The following is a 16,818-nucleotide window of genomic DNA, read 5'->3' on the forward strand; positions in this document are numbered from 1 at the left end:
GGCTGATGGGAGTTGTAGTTTAACAACACCTGGAGGGCACCATATTAACTATCCCCGTTTTAAAACTTATTTCTTTCACACACACACCCAATTTGAAACTATTTTGACAGCCTTGAAAAGCTGTAGTTTCTGTATTCTAAGAAATAGTGTGAATCAAGATACATAAAGATTTGGTTTTGTATCCGAATTCTGAAAGAAGACCTTCGCATCAACTGACTCATTTTTAAAGCCTCAATTTATGGCCATTATTGCCAGTTAAATTCTGTCCCTCCCTGGCTCCAGCCAAGAAATATGCTCAGAGAGGGGAAAAGAGTATGCCTGACAGCAAAAAAAGCGATTTTGTTGAGTATGCCAAGGTTGCTAAATTAGTATTTTAGTTCCAGGTTCTTTCATATACGGTGGTACCTCGGGTTACAGACTCCTCTAACCCAGAAATAGTACCTCGGGTTAAGAACTTTGCTTCAGGATGAGAACAGAAAAAGTGCTCTGGCGGTGCGGCAGCAGCAGGAGGCCCCATTAGCTAAAGTGGTGCTTCAGGTTAAGAACAGTTTCAGGTTAAGAACGGACCTCTGGAACGAATTAAGTACTTAACCCGAGGTACCACTATATTAAATCCAGCAACAACAGCTATGTGTGATTATTGCTACAGTGGGCCAATTTATGGAATAGGGAATGACATCAGTAGGTGGGAAGAGCCTGCTTTGGTGAAATGTTACATCAGAGATGAGGTGTCTTCAAGCATTTGCCTGAAAATGTGAGCACCAAGTTGTGTAGCCAGCAGGGCCCACATGCAAGTCCTGCCCCCAATGTCATCATGTGCTCTGCCCCCACCTGCCCAAGTTCCCAGCCTTCCCTGTGTTGGACGAGGAAGGTCTGTGCAGCAATTACATTTGCATTTCTCTGAAAGTGAGTAGAGCTCTCCACACAATCAGAGGACCCTGCCGAAAACAATGTCCCCAGGTGATCAACAGGAGGGCCCATATTAGAATATTAAGTGTGTTCTTTATCTACCAAAACATTACATATCGGTTCCCATTTTATTCGGCAGAGGTCATTGGCATTGTTTTTGAAGATGTGTTTATTTTATTTCTTTGCCACCCTGGACTCCTTTGGGGAGGAAGTATCACAGTTAAATGTAATAAATAACAGAATAAATATATCAATCTGATAAAAGTGACTTATTAATTAAAATGACTCTCTTTTTTCTATCTACTTCTAGCAAGTCCAGATTCCTTCTAAGCAAGCAATTGATCCCTTGGGTCAACTGGAACTGTATGGCATGTCTACTGAAAGCACAACGTTTGAAGTTGAAAATAGTAAAATATCAGCAAGGGCAGGTGAAGCAAATAGAACAGAAGATGAAGAATCTATTTGCCAAGCAATTGGCAGGAAATTTAGAGAAAGAGGCCTTCTGGACTTAGACACAGAATCCAGAAATGCAACAGATATATCCATAAGTTCTCCAAACTATCCTCGTGAGTTATCGTTTCTTCCATCTCAAAACACTGATGTGATGCCTGTGAACACCTTGGAAAGCCAAAGGGCCCCTGAAAAGCCTCTGCTAGAAGTAGAGCAGACATGTAATAAAATCTCCAAGTCCTTCCCTGACGTGAAGGAAAGCAGTAAAAGAACTGATATTCTACTAATGGAGATCCAAAACCTAAAGTCAGGCCTGGATTCAAAGGACAAAGAGCTGGCTGCAGAGAGAACTGCTTGTGCAGAGTTGGACAAAACAGTTGTAGCACTCGAAAAAGAAAAAGGAGACTTAAATGAGTCACTTAAGTCTGTTACTTTTGATAACCAGCAGTTGTCTTATAGCCTTATGGCTCTTGGAATAGAACTTGAGAAGGTAAAATCTGATGTGGAAACGTACAAGGCAAGACTGTCCAATACAACAGAGACTCTGGAAGATTTGGAAATGGACAAGGCTGACTGGACTGAGAGGCTTCTTGAAACTGAAAATGAGCTGAGGAGGATAAAATCTGAGAAAGCAAATATTGAGAACCATGCCTTATCCATGGAGACCGACATAGAGGAGCTTCAGTTAAAGAATGAGCACTTGGAAAAAGAAAATGAAAATAAACTGAAAAGCATTTTTGGCCTTCAAGAGCAGCTTCATATACTCGTCACTGAGAGAAACCAATTTAGTCAAGATCTGAGTGCTTTGTTGAAGGATAAAGAAGAATCGGATCAAATGTGCCAGAAAATGCAAGAGACTATCAAAGAACTTGAGTCAAGTAAAGGGGATTCTGCTGAATTTATCAGGATATTGGAAGCCGAAGCTAATACCCAGGCAAAATTGCTTCAGGCCACGAAGGCCGATACTCATCGGTTATCAACCGAAAAGGACAGACTTCTGCTGCAGTTACAGAATCTGGATCAGGTTATGAGGGCTCTTGTGTTAGAAAAAGAGGCAGCGCAAAGCCAAATAGAGCATCTGAATGAGGAAAAAGAAGTGAGCCTTAGGGAATATGAAACTTTACACAGCAAGTTAAGTATCTCTGAAATGGAATATGCCAAGATATCAAAGTCTCTGGAAGGGTCGCTAATAGAAAAGGGTGAACTTGCAACTCGGCTGAACTCAGCACAGGAGGAGTTGTCTCAGCTGCGTCGGGGCATCGAGAAGCTCAAAACAAAAATAGAATCCGACGAAAAGAAAAGGTGTCACCTTGCGGGAAAACTGAAAGAAAGCGAGCGGAAAGCTGACTCCCTCACAGACAGAATTGAGGATCTCGAAAGAGAATTGCAGATGTCGGAGGACAATTTGGAAGATGCAATTCTTCGGGCAGAGACGGCTAAAGCAGAGGCAGAAACAGCCACTGCGGAGACAGAAATGATGCGTGCGACTTTGCAAAGCTTGGAATGTGAGGTGAATGCCTTAAAGTTAGAAAAAGGATCTCTAGAGAGAGAGCTGAAAGAAAATCAGGATAAAATATCTGAATTAGAAGGTCTTAATTCCATGCTTGTGAAGCAGCTAGAAGAAAGGGAGAAGGAGAAGGTGCAAATTAGAGGTGAATTTGAAAACGCACTGATGTCGATGGAATCCCAGTTGAAACTGGCCCGTGAAGAAGTTAAACTTTCTCATTGCGAAGAAGAGAATTTCAAGACAAAAGAACAGGATCTGATGGATGAAGTTGCTTGTGTCAAAGAAGAGAATGGACGGTTGGCTCATCATCTACAGGAAGCCAAACACAAACATTCTGAAATGGAGCATTTGCTGGAGGTCCTCGGCCAGCAATTCCAAGACCTCATACGAAAGCTGGATGACAGCGATCCTGTTCTGGAGCAGTTGCCAAAAAATGAAACTCTGCAGTCTAGTCTTGAGGCTACAGAGGTGGAGTTGGAAGCTGCAACTTCTGAAAAACCTGCCTTCCTTGAAAAGGTACAGCATATGGTTGACATCATGAGTAGAATATCTTGTAAGTTAATAGGTTCCTTCTGAAATTAAAGGCTGATTTGGGGGATTTTTTTAATATTGAGGGAGTTTTCTAGAATTTGTATGTAGAGATTAAATACATTTTTTTGTTGTTGTTTAGTCGTTCAGTCGTGTCCGACTCTTCGTGACCCCATGGACCAGAGCACGCCAGGCACTTCTGTCTTCCACTGCCACCCGCAGTTTGGTCAGATTCATGTTTGTAGCTTCGAGAACACTGTCTAACCATCTCGTCCTCTGTCGTCCCCTTCTCCTTGTGCCCTCCATCTTTCCCAACATCAAGGTCTTTTCCAGTGAGTCTTCTCTTCTCATGAGGTGGCCAAAGTATTGGAGCCTCAGCTTCACGATCTGTCCTTCCAGTGAGCACTCAGGGCTGATTTCCTTAAGAATGGATGTGTTTGATCTTCTTGCAGTCCATGGGACTCTCAAGAGTCTCCTCCAGCACCATAATTCAAAAGCGTCAATTCTTCGGCGATCAGCCTTCTTTATGGTCCAGCTCTCACTTCCATACATCACTACTGGGAAAACCATAGCTTTTACTATACGGACCTTTGTTGGCAAGGTGATGTCTCTACTTTTTAGAATGCTATCTAGGTTTGCCATTGCTTTCCTCCCAAGAAGCAGGCGTCTCTTAATTTCGTGGCTGCTGTCACCATCTGCAGTGATCATGGAACCCAAGAAAGTAAAATCTCTCACTGCCTCCATTTCCTCCCCTTCTATTTGCCAGGAGGTGATGGGACCAGTGGCCATGATCTTCGTTTTTTTGATGTTGAGCTTCAGACCATATTTTGTGCTCTCCTCTTTCACCCTCAATAAAAGGTTTTTTAATTCCTCCTCACTTTCTGCCATCAAGGTTGTGTCATCTGCATATCTGAGGTTGTTGATATTTCTTCCAGCAATCTTAATTCCGGCTAGGGATTCATCCAGCCCAGCCTTTCGCATGATGAATTCTGCATATAAGTTAAATAAGCAGGGAGACAAAATACAGCCTTGTCGTACTCCTTTCCCAATTTTGAACCAATCAGTTGTTCCATATCCAGTTCTAACTGTAGCTTCTTGTCCCACATAGAGATTTCTCAGGAGACAGATGAGGTGATCAGGCACTCCCATTTCTTTAAGAACTTTCCATAGTTTGCTGTGATCGACACAATCAAAGGCTTTTGCATAGTCAATGAAGCAGAAGTAGATGTCTTTCTGGAACTCTCTAGCTTTCTCCATAATCCAGCGCATGTTTGCAATTTGGTCTCTGGTTCCCCTGCCTCTTCTAAATCCAGCTTGCACTTCTGGGAGTTCTCGGTCCACATACTGCTTGAGCCTTCCTTGAAGAATTTTAAGCATAACCTTGCTAGCGTGTGAAATGAGTGCAATTGTGCGGTAGTTGGAGCATTCTTTAGCACTGCCCTTCTTTGGGATTGGGATATAGACTGACCTTCTCCAATCTTCTGGCCACTGCTGAGTTTTCCAAACTTGCTGGCATATTGAGTGTAGCACCTTAACAGCATCATCTTTTAAAATTTTAAATAGTTCAGCTGGAATACCATCACTTCCACTGGCCTTGTTATTTGCAATGCTTTCTAAGGCCAATTTGACTTCACTCTCCAGGATGTCTGGCTCAAGGTCAGCAACCACACTACCTGGGGTGTACGAGACATCCATATCTTTCTGGTATAATTCCTCTGTGTATTCTTGCCACCTCTTCTTGATGTCTTCTGCTTCTGTTAGGTCCTTACCACTTTTGTCCTTTATTATGGTAATCTTTGAACGAAATGTTCCTTTCATATCTCCAATTTTCTTGAACAGATCTCTGGTTCTTCCCATTCTGTTGTTTTCCTCTATTTCTTTGCATTGCTCATTTAGGAAGGCCTTCTTGTCTCTCCTTGCTATTTTTTGGAATTCTGCATTCAATTTCCTGTATCTTTCTCTATCTCCCTCGCATTTTGCTTGCCTTCTCTCCTCCGCTATTTGTAAGGCCTCATTGGACAGCCACTTTGCTTTCTTGCATTTCCTTTTCATTGGGATGGTTTTCGTTGCTGCCTCCTGTATAATGTTTCGAGCCTCCATCCATAGTTCTTCAGGCACTCTGTCCAGCAAATCTAAATCCTTAAACCTGTTCCTCACTTCCACTGTGTATTCATAAGGGATTTTGTTTAGATTGTATCTTACCAGCCCAGTGGTTTTTCCTACTTTCTTCAGTTTAAGCTTGAATTTTGCTATAAGAAGCTGATGATCTGAGCCACAGTCAGCTCCAGGTCTTGTTTTTGCTGACTGTATAGAGCTTCTCCATCTTTGGCTGCAGAGAATATAATCAATCTGATTTCGATGCTGCCCATCTGGTGATGTCCACGTGTAGAGTCGTCTCTTGTGTTGTTGGAAAAGAGTGTTTGTGATGACCAGCTTGTTCTCTTGACAGAACTCTATTAGCCTTTGCCCTGCTTCGTTTTGAATTCCAAGACCAAATTTGCCAGTTGTTCCTTTTATCTCTTGATTCCCTACTTTAGCATTCCAATCCCCTATAATGAGAAGAACATCCTTCTTTGGTGTCACTTCTATAAGGTGTTGTAAGTCTTCATAGAATTGGTCAATTTCAGTTTCTTCAGCACCAGTAGTTGGTGCATAAACTTGGATTACTGTGATGTTAAAAGGTCTGCCTTGGATTCGTATCGAGATCATTCTATCATTTTTGAGATTGCATCCCAGTACAGCTTTTGCCACTCTTTTGTTGACTATGAGGGCCACTCCATTTCTTTTACGGGTTTCTTGCCCACAGTAGTAGATATGATAGTCATCCGAACTGAATTCACCCATTCCCGTCCATTTTAGTTCACTGATGCCCAAGATGTCAATGTTTATTCTTGCCATCTCATTTTTGACCACATCCAACTTACCCAGGTTCATGGTTCTTACATTCCAGGTTCCTATGCAATATTTTTCTTTACAGCATTGGACTTTCCTTTCGCTTCCATGCATATCCGCAACTGAGCGTCCTTTCGGCTTTGGCCCAGCCGCTTCATCAGCTCTGGATCTACTTGTACTTGTCCTCCGCTCTTCCCCAGTAGCATGTTGGACGCCTTCCGACCTGAGGGGCTCATCTTCCAGCGTCATAACTTTTATATACCTGTTGTCTTTGTCCATGGAGTTTTCTTGGCAGGGATACTGGAGTGGCTTGCCGATTCCTACTCCAGGTGGATCACGTTTGGTCAAAACTCTCCACTATGACCTGTTCATCTTGGGTGCCCTGCTCGGCATAGTTCATAGCTTCTGAGTTCTTCAAGCCCCTTCGCCACGGCAAGGCAGTGATCCATGAAGGGGTAAATACATTTTACCTGACGCCAAATAACAAAGTAACATTGAGTGACTGCAGATGTGGTTCCCAAAATCAAAATCCACTTTATTTGAAGAAGACAAGCTGATATTTAAGTTTATAGTTCTATTGCAATCATATCTGTAAAGTATGTTATCTGTAAGTATAACATGATATATGTAAAGCAGGCATAGGCAAACTCGGCTCTCCAGATGTTTTTTGGCCTACAACTCCCATGATCCCTAACTAACAGGACCAGTGGTCAGGGGTGAGGGGAATTGTAGTCCCAAAACATCTGGAGGGCCGAGTTTGCCTATGCCTGATGTAGAGCATAATCTTAGGGATGTTTTCTCAGAAATAGTACTCAGTGTTCAGTGGGACTTACTCCTAGGTAAGTGTGCATAGGACAGTAGCTCATGTCTGTTACTGTGCTACTTACAGCGTGCACAGTAAAGAGTTGCTGTGATGTGCAACATAGCAGCCGTGTTTGCACGATACGGTAAATCGTAGTAATGCTTTACTGCGAAAACGCAGAAATCTTCCCTTTTACCCATCTCATCTAAATGGCAGGAAGAACAAACCATTATCCCTGGCTTAGTGTTCTGTCCGAACTAGGGATTGTGGTTTGTTTCATTCCAAACAAACCAAGGTTTGCTCAAATATGCTGCAGTTGGTAAGCCGAGAAGAAACCTTGGTTTATCATCTGGATTAACATCTCCCTGGCCACATGGGAGGATTGAATTGGGAGCCTTCTGCATGCTTGCAGTGAACTATTAACTGCATGTGCAAACTGGACTCTGCTTATGGATCTCTGGCATAGACAGTTAGGGTCTGTCTGGTGCAAACCAAAGGACATCAGTACATTTAATAATAATAATAATAATAAATTTTATTTATATCCCGCCCTCCCCAGCCGAAGCCGGGCTCAGGGTGGCTAACAACACTAAAATAGTGCAACATTATAAAAACATTATAAAAATTAATTAAAATCAAAATTGATGGCAACCATAAACTAAAGTTTTGTAAAGATTGCCAAAGGAGGGAGTCAGGCTGCATCCTGACCAAAGGCCTGGTGGAACAGCTCTGTCTTGCAGGCCCTGCGGAAAGATGTCAAGTCCTGCAGGGCCCTTGTCTTTTGTGACAGAGCGTTCCACCAGGTTGGAGCCGCAGCCGAAAAAGCCCTGGCTCTAGTTGAGGCCAGCCTAACCTCTCTGTGGCCTGGGACCTTCAGGATGTTTTTATTTGAAAACCGTAAGTTCCTCTGTGGGGCATACCAGGAGAGGCGGTCCCGTAGATACGAGGGTCCTAGGCCGTATAGGGCTTTGAAGGTTAAAACCAGCACCTTAAACCTGATCCTGTACTCCACATTTGTTTTGTTTTATGGAATTCATCAGATGCTCTAGTTAACAGGCCCTGTTAAGAAATGGCATAGTTGCCCCAACAGTGTGGGTGTTATGGAAGGAAAGGAGAATATCCATGAGCTTTACTTGGAACTAATGAGAAGTCCTGTTTTGCATTTGGCTGGGTGATTATTGCTTCTGCAGCAATAATTGCATGAATGTTTACCGGTTTATTTTTATTTTATTTTTCAGACAAATAGCCACCAGGAAACAGTGCAACTCAAGACAGAATTTGATTCCTTCCATCATAGATTTCAGCATTGGCTGAAAGCCTACACAGAACTAAAGCAGGAGAAAAAGGTGATGGTGAAGCAGATTCATGAACTTGAGATTCAAGTGAAGAAGATGGATCCAGGTATGTAGTGCAGGCGTGGGGAGCCTTTTCCATCCTGCAGGCAGGCCTCCTCCCTCAACCCCACCTTGGACCGCTTTGACATGTGTGTGGGGCTGGGCACCTATTAATCACCTATCACTACGATGTCAGGTGACAACCTCAAAGAGGCTTGGCTGTCAAGGCTGATCAGCTGAAAGGTCTTGTCAGCAAGCCCCACCTGCCACTTTAAGCTCCTCATCGTCCCTTTGCAGCCCCACATCTGATGTCCCACATCTGATGTCACATGTGAGGGGCAGCTGGCCATGGTTTGGGGGTGGGGGAAGCCTCAGGGGCCAAATTAGAACCTCTTCTGGGTCTAGTTTGGCCTGTGGGCTGGAGATTCCTCATGGCTTTGTGTGTATGTGTGCAAAAATGAGTTCCCTCACCAGTAGCCCCGGCTGACATCAGAATGACATTAGTATTGCTGTTCGTTCTAACCCTGAAAAAAAGGTCATGCTGGGATTCTGGTTGTGCCATGGTCAGCATCAACCCACCATCTAGCATAATCATCCTGGTGTGCATTGAGCTTTTATCTACAGCCTTCTGTACAGATGCCTTTTTATCCCATTCTGGGCCAGCTCCTGCCACCCTACTTGTTATTTCATCCACTGGCAACAGCAGAGAGGAGGTCCCCACCTCTCATTTTTCATGTGAAGCTTCTTGCAATTTCATAGTAGTTAGGTAGTTGCTAAAATATTTTAACTCATCATTTGGTGCAGATGGCCCACAGCATGCAAGGCCCACAAATTACATCTTTTAAAAATACAAATTAAAGCAATTATAGCATTCTCTGAAAAACCACATTGGAAACCGTCAGAGAAATTAAAGACAGGAAATGAAATAGACATCCAATGGATGGGAGTTTCACAACATTGGTGCCACTGCAGAAAAGGCCATGCTCCAGGAAGATCTTTAGGTCTTAAGGTGAACTACATATCTAAAGGAGTCGATAGTGTTTGGTGTCCACTGCTGCTGAAATGCTCTTTGCAATATTTTCAAGTATATTGAAAGTCTCTGTTGCTAAGCCTTCATTTATTAATGATTATTCTTTCATTGCATAGGTTCTGATAGGGATGCCACTGCAGAAGAGATAAGGTTGGAGCTGGAAGAACTGAAGGAACTGGTTGAAGAGAAAACTGCAGAAGCAGATCAAAACCTGGATAAGTACTGTACTCTGATAATTGATTATGATAAATTAGAGGAAGAAAACGAGATGCTAAAGACACAAGTCTCTCTTCTGAACACTCGGCTCAAACAGTCATCAGACTCTTCCAGTTCCCCTCTACAAAGTCCAGGAAGCCAAACCTCTAATGGGCTGCTTGTGGAAAAGGCCTTATCTGAAGATATTACTAAGATTACTGCGAGGAGGCAAAGTTGTCATGAAAACAGAAGCAATGGTGAAAGTGCTACATCTCCTTTTCCAGAGGCTGCCTCAAAACAAACTAAAAGAAGAACCACAATTCAACAGCACAGCCCAAAAGTTCCCCTAGAAAATGCAGAATTTGAGTCAGATGGTTCCACAGAGGTGGGAGGCAAAGGTAATCACTTTCACAACAGTATTGATGTTTGTTTAATAACATTCCTGTTATAGCTTGATACAGAGGGACAATAGAAGTAATCGAATCTATCCCCCTATGTTTGCCCTTTACCATTTTGTATTCTCAATATGACCAGTGGAATAAAACTTAAGGCTGCCATTGCAGGGCATAATGGTGTAAAATTCTGCATGTAAAGTGATCATCTTCTTTGGCAATCACTAATAGCTGTCTTCCATGAACATGGTCTTAACAGTGAGTCTGTAAGTGACTGTGGAAGCCAATTCTGGATCCACACGTCCTTCCACAGTAGGGATATAGGTTTCCGGACGGGAGTTGATCATGGTGAGGGTTTGCCAAACATGCCTTCCTCTTAGCATGTTTTTCCCTTTCGACCTGAGTTCACAAGTGTCTTCAAAGCCCACGACAGCTTTGGTAAAGGCTGTTCTCCAATTGGAGCGCTCGCAGGCCAGTGTTTCCCAGTTGTCGGTGTTTCTACTACATTTTTATAAATTTGTCTTTAAACCTCTTGCGTTGACCACCAGCATTACGTTTTCCATTTTATTTTATTTATTTATTTTGGTATGTACATATTTTTAATTGGCTCACTTGGGAAGAGCCATAGCAACTGATGCAGAAGAGGAGGGAACACCTGAGAATGGAGCTTTGACAAAGCCATAGTTGATCACCCATCCTTCTACAACTGCTGTAAAAAGAATCCTGCACTCCAGGAAGTGGGGATGAGGAGCTGCTGAGCTCCAGGTGGTATTGGGACTACAACTCCCATCAGCTCCAGCAAGCATGGTGGCTGCTCAGGGATGATGGGAGTTGTAGTCTAGCAACATCTGGAAGGGCACACGTTCCACCTCCCTGACCTAAGGCCCACAAGGACATAGCTCCTTGGCCTGTGCATGGCCTTAAGGAAACGTTTTCCATTTTAAAGTTCAGAATGGAGTAGTCGCTTTGGAAGATGTTGATCAGGCATCTGAACAACATGACCAGTCTAACAAAGTTGCTGTTGAAGAATAATTGCTTTGACACTGGCGACCTTTGTTTCTCCAAGTACACTGGCATTACTTCACCTGTCTTCCAAAGTGATGTGTAAAATTTTTCGGAGAAACAGTTGATTGAATCTTTCAAGGAGTTGGAAATGGCGTTTATAAAGTGATGAGAGAGTTGTCTAGCGCTATTGCCAAACCTTTACAACCACAGAAGTATAATATACCCAAACAAGTGGTTGCCTGCAAACTGCTTTTTCCTGCGATTTCTGTAAAGGGAGATGTTCACGTGGAAGGCTTTTCTCCATTCGACATTCTCAGGAAAGACTCAGCTGGATTTAGGATTATTGCCAACAACAGGAGTGGGGGCAGCAAGATACAGGGGGCGCATTCTGGTGAGGGCAAGAGAGGCCTTTGTGGCCATTGGAGCTGCAGCTTGCAAACCACTTGACCGCTGATGAAATCGCTAAGGATATCATGGGACTACTCAAGAACGCAAGTCTGTGGGCTCAGTTCCATGAATGCTTGACTCCTTAATAGCCTTGAGACCAGTGGCCCCACATTATGCAGATACTAACTAGCAAAAGGAAACCATTATCTTTCAAGCTGAAAGCACCCACCTGGGAGACTGCAGAAACACTTTACCTGTAGTACTTGAAATGAAAATAAGTATTATGTTCCTGTTGTAAGGATTTGTGTCAGGGAAGGGCTGTGGTTCAATGGTAGCTTAGCATGCAGTAGATCCAAGTTCAGTCCTTGGCGTTTCCAGGTAGATCTAGGAGCATCTCCTGTGTGAACCCTTGAAGATCCACTGACAGTTCACAGCTAGGTGGACCAATGGTCTGACTGTAGAAGGGAACTTCCTATGTGGCTCAGTTGGTTAGAGCATGGTGCTGATAATGCCAAGACTGCAGGTTCGATCCCCGTAGGGAACAGCTGCATATTCCTGCAGGGGGTTGGACTAGATTATCCTCAGGGTCCCATCCAGTCTACAGTTCTGTGATTCTATGATAATCCTAATTGACAAACAACACAACTCTGTAAAACCTTGCATAGTCTTCAGATGCTGTAGCAACAAACTACCATTGCTATTATTTATTTCTTCTTTTGGGTATCTTACTCAACCTTCAGCACGTTGCAACAATATAAAAACACAAGATTAAAATCAATTTATACAATTTACAGTCAGAAAAATAAGGTAGTATATGGGGCCTAACTTGTTTAGGGATTTAAACACTACAGTGGTACCTCGGGTTAAGAACTTAATTTGTTCCGGAGGTCCGTTCTTAACCTGAAACTGTTCTTGACCTGAAGCACCACTTTAGCTAATGGGGCCTCCTGCTGCTGCCGCGCCGCCGGAGCACGATTTCTGTTCTCATCCTGAAGTAAAGTTCTTAACCTGAGGTACTATTTCTGGGTTAGCGGACTCTGTAACCTGAAGCGTCTGTAACCCGAGGTACCACTGTAATATGAGCACCTTGAATTGGACCCAAAAAGCGAGCTGGCAACCATTTTTAAACAGTTGGTTGTTGTTTTCCTTTTTATTTCTTTTTTGTTTTTATTCCTGTTATAGTTTTTTAAATGTAACAAACAATGATCACCACACACTTTCCTCCCTCAGGATCTTCTGATCTTCCTCCAGGAAATGGCAGCTCTTGCATTTCTCACGGGGCATATCTAATTCCCAGAGCGAGCCCCTGTCTTGTCCGTCCAAGCTTGAGATCGCCACCATTTACTGATGACTCCCAAACAACTGAGAGCGACTGCTTGCTTGAAAACCAAAAAGCAACACCAGAGGGCAGCAAACTACAAAAGGTAACTTGCACGTATTATTAAACATGAGTTTGAACGTACCAAAGCACAAGAAATTCAGATTGTGAATGTATCTGAGCAAGTGCTTATGGGAGTGTCTCGTACTTATACAAGCTGTGAGCAAATCAGCGTGAAGACGGGGAAAGTGAATATAGCAGGAAGTGACCATAAATTAGCAGCAGAGATCTTGTATGGCTCCCCCCCCCCACACCCCCAATTATAAAATATGAAGAGAACTTTGTTGTGTAGATTTGGCTTACAAATCATGAAGCCTGTATGGAATCATTGGTACATGTACAAGAACTTAAAAGGGATGTTCGTGTGTTTTTGTGTCTTCAAAACACTTAACTGAGTACCTACCTGGAGTGAGTGCTAAATACATAGGTGTATAGTTACAGGTAGGTAGCTGTGTTGGTCTGCTGTAGTCGAAACGAAATTAAAAAAATCCTTCCAGTAGCACCTTTGTTGTTGTTTAGTCATTTAGTCATGTCCTACTCTTCATGACCCCATGGACCAGAGCACGCCAGGCACTCCTGTCTTCCACTGCCTCCCGCAGTTTGGTCAAACTCATGCTGGTAGCTTCGAGAACAGTATCCAACCATCTCGTCCTCTGTCGTCCCCTTCTCCTTGTGCCCTCCATCTTTCCCAACATCAGGGTCTTTTCCAGGGAGTCTTCTCTTCTCATGAGGTGGCCAAAATATTGGAGTCTCAGCTTCAGGGGGCACTCAGGGATGATTTCCTTCAGAATGGATAGGTTTGATCTTCTTGCAGTCCATGGGACTCTCAAGAGTCTCCTCCAGCACCATAATTCAAAAGCGTCAATTCTTCGGCGATCAGCCTTCTTTATGATCCAGCTCTCACTTCCATACATCACTACCAGGAAAACCATAGCTTTAACTATACGGACCTTTGTTGGCAAGGTGATGTCTCTGCTTTTTAAGATGCTGTCTAGGTTTGTCATTGCTTTTCTCCCAAGAGAAGTAGCACCTCCCAAGTAGCACCTTAGAGACCAACTAAGTTTGTTATTGGTATGAGCTTTCGTGTGCATGCACACGTCTTCAGATACCTGATGTATAGGTGTATAGTTAAGGTCTTTTTTCTTGTCCTGAAAGTTTTAGGTCTGACTATTAAATCTACCCAGAAAACATATAGAATAACATAGAAAAGAGGCCTGCTGAATTTTGCCAAAGGCCCATCCTGCAAGCAGGGCATGAGCACAATAGCACTGTCCTAACTTGCAGTTCTCAACTACTGATTGACAGGTACACTGCTTCTAACACTGGAGATAGTACACAGCCTTCATGCCTAGTGGTTTTGATAGCCTTATCCCCCATGAACCGAATCTTGCTGTCTGTGCAAAACCCTGCCCCTGTCCCATTTCTTGCTGGATTTCTATACCTGTGGTTCCTGGCACTGGATACCCAAACCAGCTGCTTGGAGCTGTGTATGGAATTTCCAGCACTGGGCATTGGTACATGCAGTACCCAAAGTGGTGGCTGGTATTCTCAGTTCTGGTCCCTTTTTGCATGGTGTGGAGTGGAATTGAAGAACTAAAGCCGGCCTCACCCCTTTCCCTTTAGGAATGGGAGTGTTGCATTCATGTCCTCTAGTTATCTCAAAAGTGGAGATTTACTGTTCTCGAAGCTTTCACACCAACTTGGCCTCGGCCTGCTACTGTTTGTAGATCTCTCCGAATCAAGGCTGTTGGTCGCTGTACTGCTTCCAGACTTTGATTCTCCCTTCCTAGAGAATTTAGACTGGCTCCCTCCTTGTTGTCTCTCTGCCATTGGCCTTTTTATTCCATCAGGCCTTTGGAAACTGACTTTTTAAGGCAAGGGCAAATATTGTCATGGTTTTCTTTTTGTTATAATCAGTATTTTTAATTGATTTCTTTATATTGTTTTCATTCCATTAGTGTTTAATTAATTGTTAATGGCTAACTTTTCTATGTTTTTTGCTTTTTCTGTTTTGCCTGCTTTTTTGTATTTTTATCTGTAAGCCATCTTAAGTCTCAATCCGAGAAAAAGGTGGGGTATAAATACATATAACAATAATAACAATTTAACCTAATAACAATATATATTATTATATATATTATATATAATATAATATAAGGGTGGCGCTGTGGGTTAAACCACAGAGCCTAGGACTTGCCAATCAGAAGGTCGGCAGTTCGAATCCCCGCAACGGGGTGAGCTCCCGTTGTTCGGTCCCTGCTCCTGCAAACCTAGCAGTTCGAAAGCACGTCAAAGTGCAAGTAGATAAATAGGTACTGTACCGCTCCAGCAGGAAGGTAAACGGCATTTCCTTGTGCTGCTCTGGTTTGCCAGAAGCGGCTTAGTCATGCTGGTCACATGACCCGGAATTGTACGCCGGTTCCCTCGGCCAATAAAGCGAGATGAGCGCTGCAACCCCAGAGTCGTCCACGACTGGACCTAACGGTCAGGGTCCCTTTACCTTTACGTAATATAATATAACCACATAAACAAAACACAGAATCCTTTGCTAATTTCCTCATACATCTAGAAAATTAGGATGCCAAATTCTAAAACCAGCAGTTAAATTTTGCACTTCATTCATTGTTGGCATCCGTCTCAAGAAACAATGGAGTGTGCCTCTAGGGGTAAAGTCAAACCACTGGAGAATCACAGCGCCTGCTGTGGCTGTAGAGACCGGCAACTTCCAACTGCTGCCTCCCTCATTCTACATTCTGACAAAGGTCTTGTTTGAAACATCTCTGCTCATATGATCCAGTGCCTCAGTGCTGGAATAATAACAAGTCCCTCTTCTCCTTACACCTTTCTCCATCAAAAAGTGGACTTTGAGCAGGGCCCAGCCAGCTGACCATAAGAGGCAACGATGAGGCTTACACGGGAGCAGGGCAAGGGTTCAGTAGGCCAGTCCGATTGACTTTTGAAAAACATGGCCTTCAGCTCCGCTACTAGACTCAGACATGCGGAAAGTAGTCCTCGCCATTGGAATCAATAAACGTCTTCCTTGCATGGATTGATACATGTATACTTTTTCTGTGTGTCTGTGTTCCCAGATAAATGACGTGCGGCTGCAAGAAATCCTAGCTGCTGCTTCGCCCTTGGGATTTGCTCCCAGGTCTCCCCTTTCAGCTTGCAACCAGTCAGACCAAGCAGTTGATGGAAGATCTGCTAGGACCCCCAGTGCAATCGAAACGAAAAGCCCTCAAAGTACTGAAGAAGATGAGCTGGATAAAGCCTGCCATGTGCAGTGAATCTGGATTCTGGACTTGAAATGGTGAGAGCAAAGGGTTGTTTAGGAACTGAAAATCCAGAGAGCAGATTTCATTTGGCTGGTTGACATCTGATGCTCTTTTAAATGTGTTGTGGGAGGAGGAGATTACTGGGTTGTTTTTGTTCTTATCTTTATTATGTATTTTGCATTCTTTTATATTGCAATTTTACGTTGCGAACCGCCCTGAGATCTATGGATGAAGAGCAATATACACATTTAATGAATAATAATTTTGTCCATTTAGTTTTTTCATCCACCTCCCAAAATATAATAAAAACCTAAACAAACTATTGCTTTTGTGTGACTTCTTTCCCGATAGTTTTAGAAACTCAAAAGCTTGTCCTGTTTTTGTGACATTTTGGTCTGTCCCAATAAAGGTATTGCTCTTTTGGAGATTTTCTCTTCTTATGAACCAACACAGTTTGTGTGCGACTTAGAAAATAGTTGTCTTGAAAAGGAAAAGGGGGAAGCAAACTACAAGGAAATGGTTGTGTACAATAGGTCTGCTCTGACATCATTTAAAGTAAACCTTTTTGGAACAGTAATTTTCAAATAGGAACACACTGCCTCAAGGACACGCATGCTCCCATCAAGGTTACAAAGTACCTGAGGGATACAGATTAAAGACTTTAGGGAACAGAAATAGCTTGCTACCTGTACAATCCTGCTAAGTGGATACCACCCCCTCACCCCTGCTTTTTT

At 43.2% G+C, this 16,818-nt stretch overlaps 1 protein-coding gene across 2 annotated transcripts in view; it reads left to right on the forward strand.

Moving 5' to 3' along the window:
* CENPF (centromere protein F) overlaps nucleotides 1-16,404 on the forward strand; it is a 39,212-nt gene extending 22,808 nt beyond the window's left edge. For both annotated transcript variants that reach the window (XM_083433265.1, XM_083433266.1), the window contains exons 13-17: nucleotides 1,220-3,382; nucleotides 8,327-8,489; nucleotides 9,569-10,045; nucleotides 12,662-12,855; nucleotides 15,899-16,404. In XM_083433265.1, the coding sequence (XP_083289391.1) occupies nucleotides 1,220-3,382; nucleotides 8,327-8,489; nucleotides 9,569-10,045; nucleotides 12,662-12,855; nucleotides 15,899-16,096 (3,195 nt within the window). In that variant the 3' untranslated portion in view covers nucleotides 16,097-16,404. The remainder of the gene's footprint in view (nucleotides 1-1,219; nucleotides 3,383-8,326; nucleotides 8,490-9,568; nucleotides 10,046-12,661; nucleotides 12,856-15,898) is intronic.
* The last annotated feature ends 414 nt before the right edge of the window (nucleotides 16,405-16,818 follow it).

The sequence above is a fragment of the Podarcis tiliguerta genome (genome assembly GCF_965153285.1).
Source record: "Podarcis tiliguerta genome assembly, chromosome: 3".
NCBI classification, from domain to species: domain Eukaryota; kingdom Metazoa; phylum Chordata; class Lepidosauria; order Squamata; family Lacertidae; genus Podarcis; species Podarcis tiliguerta.